This window comes from Euprymna scolopes, chromosome 20 (assembly GCF_053919585.1).
Source record: "Euprymna scolopes isolate OS-2025 chromosome 20, ASM5391958v1, whole genome shotgun sequence".
NCBI lineage: Eukaryota > Metazoa > Mollusca > Cephalopoda > Sepiida > Sepiolidae > Euprymna > Euprymna scolopes.
Window position 1 is genome coordinate 90,163,041 of NC_136501.1, and position 26,150 is coordinate 90,189,190.

The 26,150-nt window shown below is 31.9% G+C and overlaps 1 protein-coding gene across 1 annotated transcript in view; it reads left to right on the forward strand.

Annotated features, from left to right (window-relative positions):
- The window catches only part of LOC145241627 (uncharacterized), a 377,797-nt gene that overhangs the window by 39,905 nt on the left and 311,742 nt on the right, over nucleotides 1-26,150 (forward strand). Inside the window, exons 7-13 of the mRNA XM_080104710.1 lie at nucleotides 1,566-1,886; nucleotides 3,726-3,816; nucleotides 7,539-7,739; nucleotides 11,630-11,771; nucleotides 17,004-17,203; nucleotides 19,774-19,926; nucleotides 25,116-25,161. Coding sequence (XP_079960836.1) covers nucleotides 1,566-1,886; nucleotides 3,726-3,816; nucleotides 7,539-7,739; nucleotides 11,630-11,771; nucleotides 17,004-17,203; nucleotides 19,774-19,926; nucleotides 25,116-25,161 — 1,154 coding nt within the window. The remainder of the gene's footprint in view (nucleotides 1-1,565; nucleotides 1,887-3,725; nucleotides 3,817-7,538; nucleotides 7,740-11,629; nucleotides 11,772-17,003; nucleotides 17,204-19,773; nucleotides 19,927-25,115; nucleotides 25,162-26,150) is intronic.

Below are 26,150 nucleotides of genomic sequence, written 5' to 3' on the forward strand. Positions count from 1 at the left end.
ATCTGTGCCTAAACCTAAACGTAGATTCCATGAACAAAGCTTTTTTCTTAGAACTGCACGCCTGTGGAATTGTCTTCCGTTTTCCTGCTTTCCGGCTGACTACAATATGGTTGCCTTCAAGTCTAACGTAAATAAGTTCTTGATGAGCCGTTCCATATAAGTTATCAACTTTACCAAATTTTCATTACTAATGATTACTATAATGTCCAATTTCTACTGTACACTCTTTAACCCTTATCCTTGAGTGGCCTCTGGGCCTTGATAATGTGGTGATGCCTATGTAAAAAAAAAAAAAAAAAAAGAAAGAATTTTAGATGCGTTTCAGTAATTAACTTGCAATAACTCCAGACTTTTGGAACTCTCTTCCTGCTAAATGTTTCCCTCCTACCTATAATCTTGATCTTTTCAACAATAATGTCAATAGGCATCTCCTGTTTTTTTTCGATAACCTCTTTTTTTCCTTGTTAGCTCTTTACATCAAACGGCTTCACAACTTATCTGGAGCGATTTTCATAAAAAAATTTTTTTTTTCCAGATTCCATACAAATTAAGTTAAGAGTAAAATGTTCACACCAGCCAGAAAGCATTTATTTCTTGATAATTAAATAAGATATAAAAACCTTTTAAAGGATATAGTAATCAAGTAAAAAAAATTTCTTCTTCTTCCGTATTATTGTTATTAACGTGTATATTGAGGGCCATCCTCCGCACTGGTTAGCTACCGTTCAGGTGTAACGTAGTCATTACATGTCAACACTCGGGATGCATACAACAAAAAAAAAATGAAAGAATTCAACTCACTTTTTTCAGTTGAAACAACAAACATTTATTTACAGGTACTTCCAGAATAATGCCTTGTCTCTTGTTCAAAAGTTTCTCATACTCCAAGACTCTGCCCTGTCGAACACATGGTATTCTATTTTTGGCCGTCCATATTTAGAACACAACTTTTCCTGTCGCTCTCGGGCCATGTGTGTAACATGTCTATTTCTGTTCTTCTTGGGCCATATTTTTTTTTTTTTTATAATCTTTTTCTTTGCTTCTTCCTCGCTGTGACATCACCTCGCACACGGCTCGATCATTTGCATACGTTAGCTGTTGCTGTTGCTGCTATATGCGCATCCGTGCTCTTTCACACAGGTAGCTGGCTAGATACACGCATGAAAGTATCCATAAAAAGCGTTTGAGCTTGCCTCACACTTTATTCTGGTCGACACTAAATTTGTCAGCAACTAAGGTCAACAGTCCATACTCAGTCAGCTTTTATGGTGACCGACATCTGCCAAGTCTAAATTTAACATTTGGCATCTGTTTGCATTTCGTGTAGATATACCTGACTGGATCATATCCTCAATACATCGAGTAGACTGCCAGTTGGTCCGTGGGTATTCACACTTATCCTTCATACCTGAAGGCCACTCTCTTATCTACCTCGTAAGGACCTTATAGATGGAAAATAGAGAATATTCACTTCACACTACAACGGCATACGCACAAAAAAAGGCTGTCTAACTTTTCATTTTGAGTTGCCAATTTTAATTTTTACATTTTCTTCTATTTGAAAGGAGCTCCTGATATTCCTGGGAAACCTCAAGTATCCGACATAACTGATCACATGGTGCATCTCAACTGGACAGAATCCTCTTGTGAGAAGCATTCTCCGGCTACAGGTTACATTGTGGAGAAATGTGATCTTTCTACCGGAATTTGGAGATTCGTGACTTCGACAAATGCTTGCCGGGCAGACGTGAACTGTCTGGAAGAATACAGGCAGTACCAATTCCGGATTAAAGCAGAGAATCTCTTCGGACCAAGTCTTCCAAGTGAACATTCGGATATGATCATAACCAGAAAAGCAATAGAAAAAGTAGATTATGATGAATTATGTAAGTGGCACAATAATTTACTAACAATAATTTTATAATGACTTATTTTTATTTTAATGTACTAACAATATTCGTATTATTTTTTTTTTCGGACTACTGTTCTCATCTTGATATCATTTTCACAACGTTTCGGTAGAAATAACCTCTGACCTTCTTCAGGTGTATTTTATGGGTTTCTGGAATCTTTCTGTCGAACTTAGAAATCTGCACAAAATTTCGAATGGAACCCTTTATTTAATTCATGGGGCTAGTTTGCTCTCGTTCCGTCAGCCATGACTGGATAGAGGTCCTAAGTAATTCGCAATTGCATTTTCAGTCACCCAGACTGAAGATTGGACCTTTAAACTTCAGAAGGAGGTCACTTTTACAACTGAATTTTTCCAAGTACTTTAACCACTGCACCACGGACAATTCCAGTACAAATTTTAAGAGTCTTAAACCCATTTTATTTCTAAATATAAATATCAATAATTATTGCTACATATTATTATTACTATCTATCTATCTATCTCTCTCTCTCTCTCTCTCTCTCTCTCTATATATATATATATATATATATATATATATATATATATATATATATATATAATTATTATTATTATTATTATTATTATTGTTAATAATAATAATATCTACTTATTATTATTAATAATAATAATAATTATATTATTATTATTATTATTATTATTAATAATAATAATAATAATAATATGATGATGATGATGATGATGATGTTAATAATAATAATAATAATAATAATAATAATAATAATAATATCATCATCATCATCTACTTATTAATATATATATTATATATTATTTAAAATTACCAGTTCCCATACCGTGTTAAATTATATACTAGGTCAACTTAGTAATTGATCGTCTCCCAGCATACGTGCTGCTTCTTCGAGTCGTCTTACTTTTCACATTCTTCTTTGTTTATAATTTTTACTTCATCACATAAGGGTCAGCTATACCTGAGTTTTTAATTTCTCCACGTGTTACGACTTTTCGATATTCTTCTAACCGTATTTTTAGTGGACGATATGTCCCACCTTTGTATAGTTATCCACATTTACATGGGATCTCATATACACAGTTTCTTAGTCATGATTGTTTTCTTTATGGGGGCTTGACTCACACAAGATATTTTCAAAGAGTCGAATCACTCCTGAATACTGTCCGGATCTCATGTGGATTACCTATTCCATTGTGCGGGCGAGAGGGGGGGGGAGCAACAGTAATTGAAGCTCAGTCCAGCACTTGCCGTGAAACTAATGATTAGTGAGGATCGAAATCAGAAGCTATAAGAAAGAAAAGGACATAAGTAAATTGACCTGGATAAGAAAGGGTGAGCCAACAAATTATCTGGATTCCCATTGGTTAAAAAGGATAAACTGAAATTATTTAATGTTTGAAATCTGGTGCCTTAGCAAGAAGAAAAAAAAGAGAAGGGAAGAGATAACAGTAAATCATACATGATCTGATCGTAGATTTGCAAAGATAAAGAATAACCTATAGAAAAAACTGAGACTAGCAACATCACGTCTGTGAGAGAGGTTGCAGAGAAGAAGAAAGGGTGTGTGGGGACTAATCAAATTTTAATTCAGTGAAATCGAGTTCCATTGAAGTCAGAAAAAACGGTTTCCTGATTGAGTTTCAAACTCCTTTCAAAAAGCAATTCTAACAAATTATATCCATACGCCAAGCCAATCGATTAGTCAATGGGCCAATTACTCAGTCATAAACCTCTCTATCTACATCAAGAAAAAATAGTACATGCTGCACAGTTTGAATAAATGAAATTAATTGGATTAAGTTTTCTTTTGTTTGCTTGCAGATGATGCCAACTATAAAGGAAAAGCAATCGATATAAATCGCATGAGAGGTGATGTCCTTAGCAAATATATCATCTGTGAAGAACTTGGAAGGTAAGTCTATTCATCTCTCCTCCACCCCATAGTGGGGAGATTAGACACAAGGATCGGAAAGTGGGATTGAAAAATCAACAGCCCCTGATAAGAAGCACTCTGGGCTGCAAAAATGCCTGAACAGCCCTATCGGTGTTCCTCGGTAGGGGCGCCTCAAGCAATAAACTCCTTCTCAAAGAGAACCCCTTCTCAAAGAGAAGACAAAGTCTAAAAAGGTGGCCCTCCTAGAACATACCACAACATACCGCAATCAACAGGGAAATGGTCATTTCAGAAATGGTTTAGACTATTAATTTTGGTGTCGAGGTAAAAAAACAAAAACAAAAAGAAAAAGACAGTGGCACCGAGGTGCCAGATAAGTATAATGAACTTGGAAGATCAGATATTCAAATAATTTATGTCATTTTTTTTTGTTGCTTTTTAGATTAAAACCACAGATTAAATCATTGCAGAAGCAACAAGAACATAAGTCAGTTGCGAAACTGTATACCTCTGCCTGACAACCTAAGAATGGGCCAAAGTCTTATTTGGGCATGAATTCTTCATACTCAATCAAATATTCCGAAAGCAATGCCCTGGAAATATTGATTACTTATGGGGATGGTTTATGGCAAGAATTTGTTGCCATAGGATTTTATGATGACCATATTGTAGTCTACGGTCATGTAATAATGTGTTCCACAGATAATAAGTTCTTGGAAAGAATCTCTGTTCATGGAAATTTTGTTTGATGTTAGATATTTAATTATAACCCCCCCTCTCATTATATACACTCCTACTACTTAAAATTCCAACGTCCTCCCCCTCCCACTTCTCCCCTTCTAATTTAGTTCCTCTTCATCTACAACGATTTTTTCCATTCTTATTGGTGTTAAAGCTCAGTCCATCTATGAATTCTGACGAAACTGGTCGGATCTCTCCTCATCTTCAGAGGATATCTTCCTTGCGGAAACAATATGTAAATTCATTCTGGACTCACGGCAATAAATTTCCTATATACTGCTCTGGCTACACATTGAGCACTCTCGTCTGAGTTTTTTTCACCATTGAAGAAATATATATATATATATATATATATATATATATGCACAGTTTATCGCTTTAGGAAGATTTTACTTTTAGAATGATCCTCGTATATATATATATATATATATATATATATATATATATATATATATATATATATATATATATATATATATATATATACATACATATTTTTTTACATAAGCAGTAATATGTTGCTACAGTCATGAACATGTTTCGGTCAGCTTGTTTATATATATATATATATATATATATATATATATATATATATATATATAAGGGTCGTTTCAAAAGTAAAGCTTACTATTTTTTTTCACTCAAAAAGTTGAAGAGCTACGAGGACGGAAGTGGTATCATTAAACAAGCAACGTTTTAATGCTCCAGAATTTATTTTTCTACATTCTCAATACACTTTTTCCAGCGATGAACAATGACTATGCATGGGCACCCAGAGTACGCTTTGTCATATGAGAGTCGTTTTAGAAGTAAAGCCTCCTATTTTTTAACTCAAAAAGTTGAAGAGCTACAAAGACGGGAGTACCATTTAAGCGAGTGACCTTTTGTGCTTCAATTTTTTTTTACATAGCCAACACCATTTTCATTTTGCCAGAAATTCAATGATGCATCTATGCTTCTGATGCACAGATGCAAGGGTTGCGTTCTTAGAATCAAAAACCGTCAATATCTGCACCAACGAAATGACATGAATTCATAAATTAAGTCATCATTAACAATGCGATTTGCAATTGCCTCTGATCCATTCAGGCGGAATAAGAAATAGGAGGCACTTTTGGAATTACTGTTATATATATATATATATATATATATATATATATATAATTTTTTTTTTTTTTTTACTATAATAATTAAATACCTACAGACACTAGTGTTTCATCCTTTCGGGATTCTTCAGTGCAGGGTGTCACGATTACTACCAGTCGAACGATTCGAACCCCGCGACACGAGACATCTCTGGCTCGATTAGCGGAGGCCGTATCCATTCGGCTACTATTAACCGTGTGAAATAGCATTGAATTTTAAACATTTTAATTTAAATGTTCATTACGTCAGACAAACAGTGATCAAATCATTATACGATGATCTACGCATAAGAGCTAAATTGACCGACTTTTAATTCAACAGAAAGTGCTCAACGATAAGAAACGAATTTCTTAAAGGGGCTGTCATAATTATTTTTTTTACTATAATAATTAAATACCTACAGACACTAGTGTTTCATCCTTTCGGGATTCTTCAGTGCAGGGTGTCACGATTACTACCAGTCGAACGATTCGAACCCCGCGACACGATACATCTCTGGCTCGATTATATATATCCCCAAAACCTCTGTCCTTGATGGAGGGGAGACTAAAACTTGCTGCTCTGGTTTTCAATTCAATATGATTTGAAATAACGGCAAGGGGAGACTTGATTCCAAATATTTCTCATATGTTATATATCCCCTCTTTTGGAAATAAGGTACGATTATGAATATCTCCAGTATCAAATAATCCTTATACACTGTGAAATTTACTCTATGTATGAAAACTTCTATTCTAGCTTCTAGCAACGAAACGAATATTTGATTTTTGTACATACAAGAGAGAGAGTTCTGCATATTCTATTATGCAATCTGTTACTTATAATAATTATAGCATTTCTGGAAATAATCGATTATATATTACGTATGTAAACATATATATATATATATATATATATATATATATATATATATATATATATATATATATCCCCAAAACCTCTGTCCTTGATGGAGGGGAGACTAAAACTTGCTGCTCTGGTTTTCAATTCAATATGATTTTATATATATATATATATAAATAAATATATTTTATAAAGCTCCCCTCTTTGGTAGAGCACTCTTGTAAATTATCTTACTCGCTACTTAATTTAGCTGAAATAATGCGAAGCTCGCGATTTGTTTACAAACAAACGTTTGAGCCCTCTACGAGTAGCAGACGAATGTTTATTTAAATAATCGTTCTGACAAGTTAATTTCGGCCACCGATTCCGTAGTCAAGGGGATAGGACTGCCGACTGTCATCACGACGGTTCTAGGTTCGATCCTCGGCTTGGGAGAGGTGTTAGTCTAGCGGCACTGATGAGTTGTGATACAACGAAACAGGTCTGTATGTCGATGACTAAAATATATTTTATATATATATATATACAACCAAATGTCTTTGTGTTGTGATTCTACCGAAAGGTAAAGTGAAAATTGTTATTATATGTCTATATATCTGTGTTATAAAATGTCATGACATACATATCTCATATCTACACTAAGACTGTCTGAACACTATCTCCTCACTCAAGGAGCTTCTCATATTCCATTACAAATCTAAGTATGAACATTTTAAAATAAATATAAATCGCGTCATAAAACGAACAATCTCTCTCTTACAACATCTCTCTCTCTCTCTCTCTCTCTCTCTCTGAGTCTTTCAACATCCCTCTTAATAAAACTCTCTCTAAGACTCTAAGACTCAGTCTAATAAAAGACTCTCTCTCCAAGACACAACAACAATCTCTTTTAATAAGACTTAACAACGAACAATAATGAAACCCCTATATAACATAAACATATATATATTAATACAACCCAAATCTTTGTTCGTCAGATTTTAAGAGAGTATTATGTTTTCAAATTTCAGAGGTGCTTTTGGAGTTGTTCATCGTGCAGTTGAAAGATCCACAGGCAAAAACTGGGCTGCCAAGTTCATTAAATGCAAACCGAATGAAAAAGAGGCTGTGCGCAGGGAAATTGAAGTGATGAACAGTTTGCACCATCGGAAACTGCTGCAGCTTCACGAGGCATTTGACCAGCCCGGAGAAATTGTAATGATCTTAGAATTGTAAGTATTTGGAATGAAAAAGAGAGGGGGGGGGGCAAAGGACAAGAAATAGGGGAAGAAATGTTATACGAAAAATACATAAAAATAAAGAGCAAATAAATATGCTTTAAGAAAAAAGTGTTTTTCATATATCAAAATAGGTGGCCATAATAACAAAACTAAACGATCTTATTGCCACTATCTTTAATATTATTATTGGTCTCCCGACAAAAGGAGGGTGGACCTGTAGATTCACCCGTGTCCGTTTGGCCGTTCGGCCGTCCACACTTTTCTCAATAACTACGCCTTGGATTTTTTTTTTTTTTTTGGAAATTTTGCATAAACATTAAACATGATATGAGTAAAAAAGTAACAGAACGGATTTTCCGGGAAAACTCTAGTGGCCCTCTTAGTACGTCTATTTAGCAGTTTTGCATGGTGCTGAACTCAAATTTAAATATGTTAAGGCCTTGAGGACTTTTGGGGCTATGAGGGGGGGGGCAAATGATGGACAGTCATTTCTTTTTTTTGCATGGTGCAGAACTCAAATCTATATATGTTAAGGTCTAAAATTGCACCGTTTGTTCATTTTCACCAGGATTTGACGTCCTCTGGGGACTTTTGGGACTAAATGGGGGGGGCAAATGCTGAACTTAGTCATTTTTTATGCCTCGTTCACTGTGCACTCACGAGGGACCATACATGCTTCACTTGTTTTATTGTTATTATAGTTATTACTATTACGATTACAACTCCTTACTTTTACTATTAGTATTGTTATTATGACTATTGCTATACATATTACTATTGTTGAACGTTATTTTCATGTTAGTAGATTCCTTTGTATTTTTCTATGCTTTTGCCTTAATCCCCATCCATATTTTTCTGCCTAGAATATATCCCACCTGTATCAAACCTGTCTGATTACCTCCTTACCATATAGCACCATCTGAACATTAGTCAGCAACCCCTTTCACCTCTCGTCTACAATTTTTTATTTCACTTTACCTTATTTTTTACTTTTGTGCGCTATATATTTGTTCTTTTACACACTCATTTTTTTTTCAACCCTTATTCTTTATTTCATTTCTATAGATTGGCACATCTAACTTTTATTGCATCCTAAATTAATAATAAATTAATTAATTAATTAAATAAATCCCATAACATATATTAACTACTCCCTAAATCATACTCCATTCTCTATCACCCAATACTACTAACGCACCTCTTTGGCATAGTTAAAGTACCATAATTATCTAATAACCCCTTAGACAACTCTCTCTTCCTCATTTAATATAATCAACCTATACAAAATCCCCTGATATGCCTATTGCTAGACGTTGCATCCTTATCTTGTTACCTAGCTTCCCTCTCTTCTTCTAACGAGAATCATTAGGCTTCGAAATGCCTGGCATAAAGAGCTTTCATAACCTTTACACAATATATTGTATTCTCGTATTTTCAAATTGATCAATAATTCTGTGTACACCAGTATATATTTTCTATTATCAATATATTTTCTATTATCAATATATTTTCTATTATCAATATATTTTCTATTATCAATATATTTTCTATTATCAATACATTTTCTATTATCAATATATTTTTCTATTATCAATATATTTTCTATTATCAATATATTTTCCTCTTGTATCTAAGCTCCACCTGCAAGCTAAGCGTTTTATTATATCGAAAAGATATATATATATATGTATATGTATATATATATATATATGTATATATATATATATAATGTATATATATATATATATATATATATATATATATATACTAGCAGGGAGACACAGCGTTGCCCGAGATCGAATGAGATTCAACAAATGTTCCACCCTCCCATATTTTTATAGTCATTAAGATCGGTGAAATTGCCCATATTGGAATCAAATAGTTACTTCGTGACTCCTCACAAGCCTTTAAACTTTTTAGCAAATTTTCTTAATAAAAATAAAGTTCGTTTCATTTTGTTTTCGAATTTCCGATTCGATGTTTAAGTTTTATGGACGTGGACGCTTATTTTTAACAGCTTTTTGGCAATGATAATCTGAATAAATGAGAATTTGCAAAGAATTTTAAAGCTGTGAATTTTTATTTGACCGGCTTTACCTATTTCGTTGCTTTTGTGTAAACAAAGCAATTTTAATTGTTTGTTCATAGTTGCAAGCATATGCGGAGAAGACTGTGTGTGTGTATATGAACTATTTTACTTGCGCACATTAGTTCCATGAAATAAGGTTATCAGCAGTTAACTGTCTGTTTATGAGGGTTAAGTTTGGAAGCGGTTATGAGATGTTATTTTTGGTTTTTAGCTTGTGTGTCCTTCTGATAGCGACAAAAGTGCAGATAATCGATGTAGGAAAATCCGACCGTATTTATGCAAATTTTTACCTGTGGATGTATGTGGCGTTATATGATGTTAGCAATATATATGGCGTTATATATATATATATGGCGTTATATATATATGGCGTTAAAATATATGGCGTTATATAATGTTAGCAATATAATAGCAATGTAAATGTCTGTTTCTGAATGAATTATAATCGGTAAATGTTGGTCGTTTTAATGTTAGTACCCCCTGTGAAGAGCAACGCCATGTTTGTCAAATTTTAGTAGTGTTCGTTAATGTATGAATTCGTTTCATTCTGGAATGTGATAATGTCCGGTTTCAGCCAATCGTAAAGGCCGAACCATTGTTGGAGAGAAGTTATTAATTTTCATGCGGAAATCGGGTGGAATATGTTATGTCTATGTATGTAATTTTGCAGTTACGAAGGGTGTAATCGCACTGTAGTAGAAAAATGCAGAATCGTACCCAGTGACAACTGGTAGCAGTGGTAGGACTAAATATATATAGTGAAAAGTAGGGATTTCTTCTTCTTATAATGTTGCGATTGTGATGGTGGTTCTCCACGAATGGAATCTAGCATTTTAATATTACAACTGAATGTGCCTGTATAGGCGTGCAAAAGGTACATAAGATGTTGGGTAAAAGTTTAGACATAATAAATTTATATGTGGCATCTGTTAATGCAAACCTACGGTAATTCGGCCCAGAGAGGAATTTCTGCAATTGAAATATTATATACAGGAAAGGATATATATATATATATATATATATATATATATATATATATATATATATATATATATATATATATATATATATATATATATATGTGTGTGTGACTTGCATGGATGGTTTACTAAAGTTAAAACAAATAATACTCATTCAGGTGATAACTGTCTTTGATAAAAGAAAAGAGATTCATGGAACGTCTGGAATGCAATAAAGGCTTTGGTAAATACAAAAGATTTTATGGGGATTTTTATTACCTCGTTACAGGTCTTTTCTCATAGAAAATACGTTGAGAGGATGATATTATGACAACAGAACAGATGTAGCACGAATGTCTTCTTAGTTAATTGTTTACTTTTTAACTTTCTAAATTGCTGGAACGAACGATGCAGACGAACTGACATCAAGGTAACATTGCACTTGGATTATCGAATTTTCAACGTTATTGATAATGCCTTATTCACACGGCTTCTATCAAGAAACTGATTTGAAAATCTTTGTTTCTCTCAGTTTGAAAACATGACTTCATTTGTCATCGTTACACAGTTTTTTTCTGGTCCCTGCCTCAACTTTATGCCACTCGTCTCTGAGAACTATTCTGTTTGAAGATTAAGGTTACCATGACATGCACTAAATGTGACCCTTGTCATAAATTTAAAACTAGCTAACTTAATCACAATTGACGTAGGGTCCTGAATACATATGTAACAACCATAAATAAATCTACAAGCAAGGATTTTATTTAGTCTAAGAATGTTATTTGCTTATGTTAAAAAAATAATTGTGAATGTCTTTCTTCATTTTTATACAGCTTGAGTGGTGGAGAATTGTTTGACCGTTTGATATCGAACGATTATACCTTAACTGAAGAAGACTGCATTATTTATATGCGTCAAATATGTGAAGGTGTACAGCATATGCATGGGCAAAACATCATTCACCTGGACTTAAAAGTAAGGAAAAATTAAACATTCTAGTTTGCTAGGATGCAGGATCTATTGCTGTGACGTTAACACTAATATATTAATGCAGAATGTATTGTTGTGATGTGTGTTGTGATGTTAAAACTAATATATTAATGCAGGATCTATTGCTGTGATCTTAACACTAATATATTGATGTAGGATGTATTGTTGTGATGTTAACACTAATATATTAATGCAGGATGTTTAGTTGTGATGTTTGTTGTGATGTTAACACTAATATATAATTGCAGGACGTATTGTTATGCTGTGTGTTGTGATGTTAACACTAATATATTAATGCAGGATGTATTGTTGTGATGTTTGTTGTGATGTTAACACTAATATATTAATGCAGAACGTATTGTTATGCTGTGTGTTGTGATGTTAACACTAATATATTAATGCAGGATGTATTGTTGTGATGTTTGTTGTGATGTTAAAACTAATATATTAATGCAGGACGTATTGTTATGCTGTGTGTTGTGATGTTAACACTAATATATTAATGCAGGATGTATTGTTGTGATGTTTGTTGTGATGTTAACACTAATATATTAATGCAGGATGTATTGTTGTAATGTGTGTTGTGATGTTAATGCAGGATGTATTTTTGTGCTGTGTGTTAATATGTTAACACTAATATATTAATACAGGATGTATTGTTATGATGTGTGTTGTGATGGTAAAACTATTATATTAATGCAGTATGTATTGTTGTGCGTTAATACTAATATGTTAATTTTGTTTACCTCCTGTTTAATATATATTCGCCTGGATGTAGAAATGTCCACGTTAATATATGAGGATGTGTTTAATCCATTGGGAGAGATACACTCTCAGTTTTCATCAAGACATGCATCTAGTCATTAAGACATGCATCTAGGAGAAGGGAAACTCTGATGTAAAACCGAGAGGCAGCCATTGCATCGACTGAGATTAGAATTTGTAGCAAAAAAGTGTCGAAGGTTCTGCACAAAGCCTTCACCACTAAAAATAAATTATTTGTGTGGATTTCCGAACAACATAGTTGCTGTAGTGGGCATCATACATCGAAATCGACGGGAGTATCACTACCATCACACATATATATATATATATATATATATATATATATATATATATATATATATATGTATATATATATATATATATATATATATATATATATATATATTCTCGCATATTTTATTGAAGAGGATCTTTGTTCTTCTTTTTATGATCTTTCTTTCGAATTTTTCTTGTTTTCGTACAAGTATTTTTGTTGTGGCATCCAAAGTTCTTATAAAGTCCCCTTGTTTACCTAACGTTTTCGGTCTCGATTGACCATCGTTGTTCTTCCTGTGCATCCTACTTATTGATTGATTGTCGTTTTACTGTTTTTATTACTAATTTACTATGTGTGAAAGATCATAAAAAGAAGAACGAAGATCCTCTTCAATAAAATATGCGAGAATAATGAAATTCTGCCTACATATATATACATATATATATATATATATATATATATATATATATATATATATATATATATATATAGCGTGTCAGGAGGTGATGAAAAAATCCAATAAAGTGCTCGATCGTGGATGTGAGAGCTGAAGATACAATATTTATTATGACATTATATATACATATTTCAAGGTCGTACCATTGGTTTCGTTACGACGAAACAACTATAAGAGGTTGGAAAAAAACAGCGTAAGTTCATCAGTGACAATGAAAAATTGAACCAATGCAAAGTGAATAAACAAGGAAAAAACCGTTAAAAGAGCGTTTAACACTCAGGGTACAGGAATGTAAAAATTTTAAAAATATAACTATAAAACCGACGCCAATATATTATGGGAGGAAGAAAACGTGTGTGTGTGTGTGTGTGTGTGTGTGTGTGTGTGTGTGTGTGTGTGTGTGTGTGTGTGTGTGTGTGTGTGTGTGTGTGCGTGTGTGTGAGAGAAAGAGAGGGAGAGAGAAAAAAGGGGGAGTGTATGCGTGTGGCCACGCGTGTGTATATACGTATGTTTAGCGGGGGAGGTTGTTATGAAATTCTCTGAAGAAAAGGTACGGCAATTAACGGCAACAAATAATGAAAAAAGCATGAATATATTAATTATATATATATATATATATATATATATATATATGTATATATATATATATATATATATATATATATATATATATATATATATATATAATTTGAGGTTTTTATTTTTCAAAAGTAGGGTAACCAATGAAATATAACGAGGTTAATACGAGAGTGCTCAATACGGAAGGTAGAGCAAGTTACATTTTTAATTTGTCTTTACATAAGCACTTATTTTTTGCTACACAGTCATGAGCATGTTTCGGTCTTCTAGTGTTTAGTAACTATAGACCTCTTCAGGTAACAATGCTTATTTACGAAAGCGGAATTCTTAATTGAGAATTCGTAAATAAGCATTGTTGCCTGAAGAGGTATCTAGTTGCTAAACACTAGAAGACCGAAACATGCTCATGACTGTGTAGCAACAAATTACTGCTTATGTAAAGACAAATTGAAAATATATATATATATATATATATATATATATATATATATATATATATATATATATATATATATATAAAAGGAACTGCCTAAGCCATTTTTGTTCAGCCAGGGTACTCTCTCTTTAGAACGCTGGTTTCCAATTCTACTTTCCCGACATTTCAGTCACATCTTCCCACCATGGGAGAAAGATAAATATTCAACTATAAGAAAAATCTTAGCTTGAAAACAATTAAAAAAAACATAACTCTAGAAAAATAAAAATCGCGGAAAACTTAAAAGAAAAAAAAAGTAAATAAAAGGAAGATATGTTCACATGTGGAAATGTAACGTGAAATTTTACAAATCAGGATGATTTTTTGAATAGTTTGATTCTATTGTTGTCATTAGTTTCCCTGATTCTTCCGAGAAGCAGGTACTTGCAATAAACTTTCTTCTTCATCAAAACGCAACTACCTACACTTAATAATATTACCCATGGAACCAGTAATAGCATTTTAAGATGCTTCATGTAATACAATTTTATCTTGTGACGCTAATTCTGGCATAACGAAAATCCCATTGTTAAAGTATTTCCTAGAACAGTGTTTTTTTTTCTTTTTTTTTACACGGTGGTCACCACTTATCAAGGCCCGGAAGTCACTCAGGGATAAGGGTTATTGCAAGTACAGTACGTTAGTGTGGAGATTTAATGAAGTGTTTACTTAAGGGGGCGGTTCATTAGGAATTTGTTAACGTTGGACTTGAAGACATCCAAGTTGTAGTCAGGTGGGAAGCAGGCAGACGGAAAAGAGTTCCACAGGCATGCAGTTCTAAGAAAGAAGCTGTGTTCATGGAATCTACGTTTTGATTTAGACACAGATAAAGAGTGGGGGAAATTTTTCACAGTGAATTCAGCTGGACGGGTGTTTTTCGTGAAGGATTGGCGAGGGGGGGACCAGAGATTGGAGTTCAGACGAGCACCTACCATGGAAATAACGATAAAACAAGGATAAGCTCGTAACGTCTCTTCTGTTTTGTACTCTGTCTATTTTGTACTCTGTCAAGGCAGGATAGACTGTTTTTAGCAGCTCCTGCCCAGATATCTGTGAAAACGTTCTCTCTGCATCTGACTCCATGGTTCTCTCTGCATCTGACTCCATGGTTCTCTCTCCATCTGACTTCATACGCCCGTTTCACAGCTACATTTTACGATTTAAATTTTTCAAAGACAGCAAAAAAATATTTTGTTTTACATATTTCTTTCTTACCCCCTCCAGTATATTCTTGCATGGTTATAGGCTTTTAATAGACATTTTGTGTAAAATATAACATATGAAATGCATAAAATTACTTTCACTAGATAAGTTAAACCAACGAATTAAACCAGATAGGACGCTTAGAATTAAATTTGATTTAAAATAAAAATTTATAAATATACGTAATAATATTTTTTTAAACTAAAAATACTAATGCAGACCATATAATAATTAACTCAGAGGAGAATAATGGATTTGGAGCAAAATTTTATAACTTAATTTCACGTCTATTTTAATTTCTGCCGAATAGTTTTTTCTAACATCGGCCTCCATTATGTACGTTTGAATTAAAGCTGAATACACATCTAGCGAAGGTTAATTTTTCTGAAATATCATATCATACTGAACTTCTATTAGACCACGCTGATGTAAGAATATAATATAGTGCAATATTGGCACACACACATACACACACACACACACACACACACATATATATATATATATATATATATATATATATATATATATATATATATATATATATATATATATATATATATATATATATATATATTAAGATTTTTATGGGTACATAATTTTATAACACTTTTAAAGAACACCAAACGTAGTGCCATAATTAATTACTGGGTTTTTTTTGTTTTGTTTTTTTATAGTTTAAACATAAACCATTAAAAAAAAACTTTCAAAAAGACCAAAATACAATTCTAAAGTATATTTCTCCTAAGCATACATTAGATAAAAAGGATATATATATATATATATATATATATATATATATATATATATATATATATATATATATATATATACACACGTAGTTTTTGTTGTTGATTTTTAAACGATATTAAGGTTAACGTCTCAGCTGAAGAAGAGTAGGGCTCCGAAACACGCGTGTCCGTAGATTACTGTTTTTAAAAATAATATATATATATATATATATATATATATATATATATATATATATATATATATATATATATAAAATGAGAGAGAGAAAGAGAGAGAGAGAGAGAGAGAATAATAAAAAGATGGAATCTATATATCTCATTTCAGCGTTATATATCTTAATTTGCTTCAGTTTATGTCTGTTGTTTCTTATTTACAATGTCTCCCCATGGGACAGAGTTTTTTAATGTGGAGAAAAGGAACAGAAATAAAAATTGTCTCTGTTGTGAAGGATTTCTCCTCGACTGATAGAGAACAAGAAATTGAAGTGTAGCATCTGAAGAACAAATACTTCACTTTGATCTTGACCCGAAAGCCAAGTGTCTTGTACACACTAAAAAAAATGCTTCACGGAAACTACATTAACCTCTATTATAGATCATTATTGAGAAAAACAATTTAAACCATTTTGGTAATTATGGAATTAACCTATAGAAATTATCTAGCTTTCAAAATAAAACTTAATTTTTTTTATGTGAATTTCTATTTCAGCCAGAAAATGTCATGTGTGTCACAAAGGATAGCACCGATATAAAACTCATCGACTTTGGTCTCGCACAAAAGATTGAAGAAGGAAAATCGATCAAAGTTCTTTTCGGTACTGCAGAATTCTGCTCTCCAGAAATCATCAACTATGACCCAGTTTCTTTCAGTACTGATATGTGGTCTCTCGGAGTTGTCGCGTACATGCTGTAAGTTAGACTTATACCATTTACATAATTTCTAATTAACTTTCACCGTTTCGTCCATAGATAATGAATTGGTGTTTTTTTTTCTTTTATGCAAAATTTTATTATGTATTTTAAAAGTTCAATTTTATACCTGTTAAAAAGTAAAAAAAAAAAAAAAAATGTCAGTGAGTTTTTGCCAGCCTGTGATACCGATGTGAGAGGCATGAACTGGTTTGGGAAAATTTCTACTTTCTTGCGTAATTTTACAACCCAGTTTTCACATTCAAGTCCGCCTAGTCTTCTACAGACTTGAACGTATCTATACAATAAGTAGTGATTGGGCGGTTTCAATATTTTCCCCGATGCCGATGTAATTACTGATTCTATACTAAATTCCCGATTCCGATACAAATACCGATTCCATATTAAATTCCCGATTCTGATACTTTATAAATCTCTAACCATTTAACTATAAATTTATTTTTTCCCAAATACTGTAAAACCACATGTTAAATACTGTAAAACCACATGTTAAATGTTCAAATGAAAAAAAAAACACTTGTGGAGGATGATCTATAGATTGTAATTTTACTGATAGTTTAATATCAGTGAATATTTACTATTTCAACATTACTACCAATAGTGGAAAAGAATTTTTTTTAGCATCGGAAGCAATTAACCAGGGAAGATTTTTCCCCAAGTAACTATATTTAAGATTAATATAAATCTTTGTACGTCCCAATTGTGCCTCCCTCGGTGGCAGAGCTGGACACAAGGTTGGTGTTAAAGTGCAGAAAATCCAGCTCTCCAAAAAGGGACACTCTGGATTTAGACAAAAAATAAAAATCGTCTCAGTCTAGAAGAATTTCTCTTTCACTGACCGAGGACAGAAGAGATGAAGCGTAGTATCAGAACAGATACTACACTTTGCTCCTAACCAAAAGGCCAGAAGTGTCAGAAACTAGAAATCTGTCCATCAGGAAGAAAACAACATTATTATAGAGTTTTCAGAACTTTTCTCAACGATGCTCTATAATAGGCACAACGGTAAAAAAGATGCACACATATTCTATGGCCATGGCAGAATCCTTAGAAAACGATCTTCAATCTGTAGCGGGAGGGGCTGTAAATGAATGGTAAAATTTAATGCTACTAAGATTAAGCTTCTTTCCTTTAACAATTACATGAAGCCTCTCAATCACCGATGATTAATAACACTCTACCTGAGTCCTCTTCCTTCAACCTCCTCGGCTTAACGTTCACGGGTAACATGAACTGGAACAAATACATTAGGAACATTGCAAACGCTGCTGCAAAGAAGGTAGGTTCCGTTTACCGTGCTAGAAAATTATTCACACTTGAGAGTATCCAGTAGCTTAGAAAGCCACCTTTCGCCCATATATATATATATATATATATATATATATATATATATATATATATATATATATATATATATATCTAGGTTGGTACATCCACCACTAGACAGGGTGCAAAAAAAAAAAAAAAAAAGTCTCATAGGTACTGCAATATCAACTAAGCTCTAACCCGTATCCCATTACTGCAGTGTTGCTTCCCTGTGTCTATTTTACAATTATTTTAATGGAATGTGCTCTGATGAATTCATTACACACCTATCCCCCCCCATCCAATATATATGTCCTTAACAAAGCCGTTTAGCAACAGAATCTAATCTAATAGCTTCTTTCTTTGGACTTCTAGACTTTGGAATTTTCTCCCTGCTTCCTGCTTCTCTGACTATACTGAAATGTAGAAGTTTAAATGTAATGTAAACCAGCATCTCGCTCATCTCCTTACACAGTTCCATGTAAAAATGGCTTTCACCCCTAACATCCAAATGGCAATTTGCCTTGTTTGGATTGAACAAGAGGAGAAAAAGTATCAGAACAGATACTACACTTTGCTTCCCAAACAAAAGGCTAAGTTTCCATTTGGCACTACCTTCTTTTTCCATTAAACCAAATTATAACTGATACTACAACAAAAATATATGTAACAGAGCGTCGACAAATGAGAATAGCAGCAGCAGCCACGTTTAAAACACGTATGCAAATTGGCAAGTGTGCACGTACTGACGTCATGGGAAGAAGGAGAGAAAAAAAAAAGATATATTACGTGGTCAAGACGAGAAGCAAAATTCGTACAGCGCAAGATGGATGTGTGAACACAAGGGCGAGAAAGCGCTGGCTAGTGCCGGCATAAGGTGACGGGGAGAGAGACTTTTAAAAAGTACATATTATGGCAGAGCGTTGTAAAACACATGGGTGTGCGAAAAGACTTTTGAACGATAATGAAAGCTGTTATTGTTTGAAAAACAATGAATAAATGCATTTCATTTGCACGTTTAAAAAATGTCGAGTCGGATTTTTATTTCTTACTTTTTCTTTTTTGTTTGTTTGTTCCTTTGTGACAAAGTATCAGACCACGTTACAATATATACCCAGGATGTACAAATGTATAATACTAGCTGACTCGTGTCCCGGCATTACCCAGATGTCTGTATTTATAAAAATTATTAAATATTTTATTCATAAAATTATTGATTTTTTTTCTTTTTGTTTTCTTTGCAGGCTGAGTGGCTATTCTCCATTTGCTGGTGATAATGATCAAGAAACGTTTACTTACATAAAAAATATAGATTTCGATTTCGATGATGAAGTCTGGGAATATGTATCTGATGATGCTAAGGACTTCATTGCCAGTCTTTTACTAAAAGAGAAAACGTAAATAACAGAATTTTAATTGTTTTTATATAAAAATAAATCAGTTATTTGCTTACTATTTTTATTACCAACTCTTGAAACGATTTTGATAATAATAAAACTAGTTTTTTTTAGTCCTTTCTCATATTAAACTATTATGTTTGATTTGAATTTTTTGAACAACTGTTCTCATGACGTTTCTGAATTTTTTGGTAAAGAATAGTTATTCGTATTATTTGGATTCTTCGAACTACTCATCTGGAGTGACGTTTTCACAACGTTTCATTCGATGTATTATCCAACTTTCTTTAACTGTATCTTGTTGAACTCGGGAATGTTTCCGGCTCTATATATGGATGGAAAAGGTAAATCTCTTTATATATATATAAATAAATAAATATATATATATATATATATATATATATATATATATATATATATATATATATATATATATATATATAAATAAATAAATATATATATATATATATATATATATATATATTTATATATATATATATAAAAGTGAACGTGTCTGTGTGTGTCTGTCTGTGTGTCTGTGTACATTTCCTTGATATACAGGGTACTGAGATTTGGGGAAATCGATGTGATTGGTTTTCGGACAGAAATTTGGCGATTAAGGGGTCAAAGTTCAACGATTTGACCTTTGAGAACTCTGCCAAACTCCTCCGACAATTTTGGGTCTAAACATGTGATATTTTAGATATTGGTTCCTTAGACATGGATCTAACTTAATAACTTGATTTGAGCCTAAAACAATAAATATAAAGGGGTAATAATAGGGGTCAAAGTTTAAAAAAATTACCATTTTTTTTTTTTTTTTTTTTTTGCTCAGCATACACCTCCAAACACCCGGGCAACGCCGGGCACCCATTGCTAGTATATATATATATATATATATATATATATATATATATATATATATATATATATATATAAGTTATAGGACGAAGTAAAAATTATAGACACAGAAGAACAATGGAGAGTAAGATGACTCAAAGAAGGAGCACATATGCTGGGCGTTAATCAATTACTAAGTAGACCTAGTATAGAATTCAACACGATATGGGAACCATTAATTATGAATAAAAGATAATATAAACAGTAATAAGTAAGCAATAACATATATATATTAATAATATTAAAAACACTTTTTTCTATTTATTTAAAAAGAAAATACAACTTTGTTATACATGGGTTGTGGAATTGCATTCATCTGCAAAAGATGTAGATAATTTGCATATTCTTTTAAACATTCATTTTAATTAATTACCTTTTAGGTTTTTTTTCGGTTTTCTTATGGGATGATCATCTTTAGTTAACTATTATTTATAATTATATTCATAGCAAATTTTCTACATGATTTATACTTACATAATATTTGCTTAAAAAGCTTATAGTAAACGCAAACCTTTCTCTATATATATTTATGTATGCATATATATATTTGTTTAAAAAATTTTGTCTACCAAACTCCTCTGTCAGTTTATAGTCTACAGAAAGAAACTTAATATATAAGGTATTCGACCCATGCGAAACTATATTTGGGTTTTAGCCAGGGAAATCAGTGCAAAAGTGTGAAAAGTAAAAAAAATAGGATTTGCCAGGTGAAGGTCGAATGACGTAATTACGAATATGCGTGCATAACGTAATAGCTATCGGTTCATGTTTTAATTTTTAGCCTTGTAGGAAACATGTTTTCATAGCACAGGCATTAATGTCAAAGAAAAAAGTAAATCGTAAGCTAAATGCTTTGGTTTTGACTCTCGGTGGTGGCACACAAATCATTTTTTTTTACTTTTGAAATCATTACTATATATTGGGTCCAATATAATATAATAATAAATACGAAATCTGCATTGATCAAATTATCATATTTAAGCGTATTTTACGACCAGACAATGTGGGCAGCCTGCAAGTATATATATATATGTATATATATTAGTGGTGGGACGTATCCAACATTTTTCCCAATTCCGATCCCATTACCGATTCCATTCTAAATTTCCAATTCGATTCCCGATTCTAATTCTTTTAATATTTATAAATTTTTAATTAGAGACTTGTTTTGTTTTTGTTTTCATAAATTTTCAAATTATTACATAAAATGAGAAAACGATGTCAGAACAAAATATTAACAAGCCCCCCCCCCCATTGTTACGAACGAATTTCTAAATAATAATATTACTATTTGGAAAACCATTTTTAACATGGAGAGGGCGTTGGGCTTCGTTAACTATTATGTGCCTTCCTTCTATGAATGTTTAAATTTTATTTTAATTCTATAAATTTGGTGGGTTATTAAATTGATTTGCTTTGCTGTATAAAAAACAAATCAAAAACAAAAACGAGATGCAAATAATAACAACTAGAGGGACCTGTGGAAATTCCACAGGGGACTCATTCATATGTAATATATTGATGTTGGTATTGATGGAGTAAATAGAGATGCTCTGATATTATTGTAGCTCTTTTGTTAAAACTACAAAAGTATTTATCTAAGCTAGCAAGGACGCCCAGCGTAGCCCGATCGTTAAGTATGTTTAAATATCATATTTTAATTCTTGCAGATTTCGTATATATTATTATAGAGTTAATGTTCTATCGATTTTTATATATTATAAAGTTGCGATTTCCAAAATAAAAAATATATCTGTATGACTTTGGTGCATCAGCTTGAGTTCCTTCAGTTATAATCGAAACCAAAACCAAAATTTATGAAAATCCTTGATAAAATTATTTATAAAAAAAAATAGATCACTGAAGTTCCATCAGCTATAATCGAAATCGAAACCAAAACTTATGAAGAATTCTTGGTAAAATTATTTAAAGAAAACAAATGACTTGAATGCCATCAGCTATAATCAAAACCAAAAATCAAAACCTAAACTTAGGAAGAATTCTTGGTAAAATTATTTATTATAAGAAATGGGAATCCATAATTAAACAATAGTCACTCGGATGTAATCGTGACACAAAAAATAAATAACACACGCTATCGTATTAATATATAGATATTGCTACAAGTCATAAAGTACAGCACAATCACGTTGACACACCAGTTCTCGTCAGATCATCGAAGTTAAGCAACGTTGGGTCTGGCCAGTACCAGATGGGTGACCATTTGGGAAGACTAGGCGCTGTATGTACCTTCTAGGAAGGTTGGGCGTGGGGCCAGCACACACACCCCGTAAAAAGAACTCAGTTGCTACAAAAGCATCTACAAAGTTGTAGATGGCCTATGTCCCTTAGGGGCTCAAAGCTATGGATGGATGGACAAGTCATAAAACTATGCTCCTTTCCTACTACTAACCTTAAGTACGGGTGGCAATAGACAAATATAGCAATTACATGTGATTTTATGATTTTGCTGATTGCCTTAGAATTAGTGCTTAAAAATTATAATGTACTGAAATGGGATCAGTTTACATTATATTTATATGCACAACTGAACCCCCCATTCTAAATTCTAAAATAACGTTTCAGTGTGCTCACACATAATCGCCTAAAAAGTAGAATTTCATGTTTAGGGTATTTTAAATGTAAATGAAAGTTGTTTTTTTTAAGCTAACAAACTTCTCAATGTTTGCCTTTCCAAAGTTTTGATAAACTTCTAAGATTTTCATCTATATTTTCACTTGTGCCAAAACCAAACAAAATATAAGGAAACATGAAATATTTCAAAGGATGTGGTGATGATACAAAACCAGCACCAGTAAAAAAAATTCCAAGAATGTTAAATTTTTTATATTAAAGTCCAAATCTCTAATAGACGTCATATGACCATTTATCAAATAGGTGCGAAAAGCTTTTTAAAATCTGTGATATTGAATAGATAAGTGACCTCTAGAATATTTACTTTGCTTACAATAAAAACTAATAAAAGCAAATTAAATTAGATTTGGAGAGTCTGAGGATTTCCTTGCTTCTAAAAAGGTGGCATAAAACTTTAATTATTTCAGATGTAATGTACAGCTGGCACCAACAAAATTTAACCCTCACCTGCCCAGAGCATTTAAAATTTGTTAATAATCATATGAACTTCCTCAGATTAGGGCACATATACATTTTGGTGAGTAGATGCGAAACGATTAGGCAATAGGCAAGTTATAAATGACCAATAAATAAAACAAATTAAACTCTGCTAATCAATGTTAAATCTTTAAATGAGATTTATAACTCATTCTGTGGCCCTTCTCAGTCTTATGTTGTAAAGGAACAGTTTCTAATATAAAAAAAATTGTGCTTGTTTCATTTTTTATTAAAAAATTTATAAGAATCGGTTTGGAATCTGGAATTAGACTATAATTTTTCCGATACCGATCCCAATACCCCAAAAAGTTCTGATTTTTCTGATTTCCGATTCTGATTAATCGTCCCAACAGTAATATATATATATATATATATATATATATTATATATATATATATATATATATATATATATAACTACTTCATTTATTCACATAAATTTAATATACGAAAGTATAGATTTATGCGTAAACTTTAAGTATTTACTTCAAAAGTGCTCAATACGTAGGTAGAGCTAGTTAGTAATTTATAAAATATATATGGCGATTAAGCTACACTGAATATTCTGCGTTTCATCCAACTATAGGATTCGTCAGGCTTATCCGCATAAGCCTGACGAATCCTATAGTTGGATGAATATTCAGTGTAGCTTAATCGCCATATATATTTTATAAATTACTATATATATATATATATATATATATATATATAATAAAAATTACAATAAGTTCACCAAGGTAATCAAAATGGTAAACTTAAAATATATTATAAATATTAAAGAGTTAATATTTACAAGTAAAATAAACTCAGCCAGGTGTAAAAGCTCAATAAAACCGAAAAGGAAATAGAGCTTATAATATGAACAAATGATTAATAAAACATGTTAAAAGACATCTTGAAAAAGAGTTAAAAACATATTTAATTTTAAAAAAGGAAACACAAGATAAGTGGATAGTCCACTTATCTTGTGTTTCCTTATTTAAAATTAAATATGTTTTTAACTCTTTTTCAAGATGTCTTTTAACATGTTTTATTAATCATTTGTTCATATATATATATATATATATATATATATATATATATATATATATATATATATATATATATATATATATATATATAGCTATTATTGTTCTATTATTACTATTATTTTTTCAGTGAAAGAATGACAATTGATGATGCCTTGAATCATCCATGGTTAAATGTAAGTACCCAGGTGTTTTTTTGTTTAGCCAAGGTGTTCTTCTACTAGGTCTTTTCAAAACTCACTTCCTCAACCTTGTGTCCCATCTTACTCCCCGTCTTTGCTTTACATGAACTCTCAAATTATGAACTAAGTTAAAACTGTTTTCTTTAAAATTCTTTCTCTAAAAGTGAATCTCCTCTAATCGACCCCACTACCAAGAGAATCCTTAAAAAGGGTCTTCTATTTCATTGAATGAAAAAAACAGTTGTAGATTCTATCTGTAAATCATTATACATTTTGATCACTCCAATTATACGTTTTTTTTATTAATTTTTTATTTTTCACTTTTTATTCAAGCAATAAAACTATTACGTTTCTGAATTTTTGAGATGAGGATTGGTTATTCATATTATTTGCAATCTTCAGACTACTGTTCTCATCTTGAGTGTTATTTGAACGACATTTTCGTTGATGTAACCTCTGATCTTTTTCAGGTGTATCTTGTCAAACTTGGACATCTTTATTTGCATGGAATTTTTAACAGTATCCTTTATTTAATCCACAGAGATAGCATGATCTTGTTCTATCAGCCATAACTGGGTAGAATTCCTAAATAATTTGCAATTGTATTTTGAGTGTCGCCTGCACCAACCTCCAGAAGAGTGTAACTTTCAACTGAATTTTACCAAATACTTTATTCACTATACCACACGAGTTCGATAAGATATACCTGCAGAAGGATGGAGATTACATTAACCAAAACATTGTGACAATAATACTCAGGATAAGAATGAAATAATTTATTTTGATTTTTATATTCTTTGCTGCCAAAAGAATTGTAACTGCATTTTTCATAATTTAGCTCTAACTTCGACATTATTTATTTACAACTGTTTACTTTCATTTGTTTCGCCTTTCTTTTACCTATGCTGTGTTTTTTTTACCAGGTTATTATTTTTAATAGGATTTATAAGGGTTTTTAATTATTTTAAATAGAATTTTGAAAG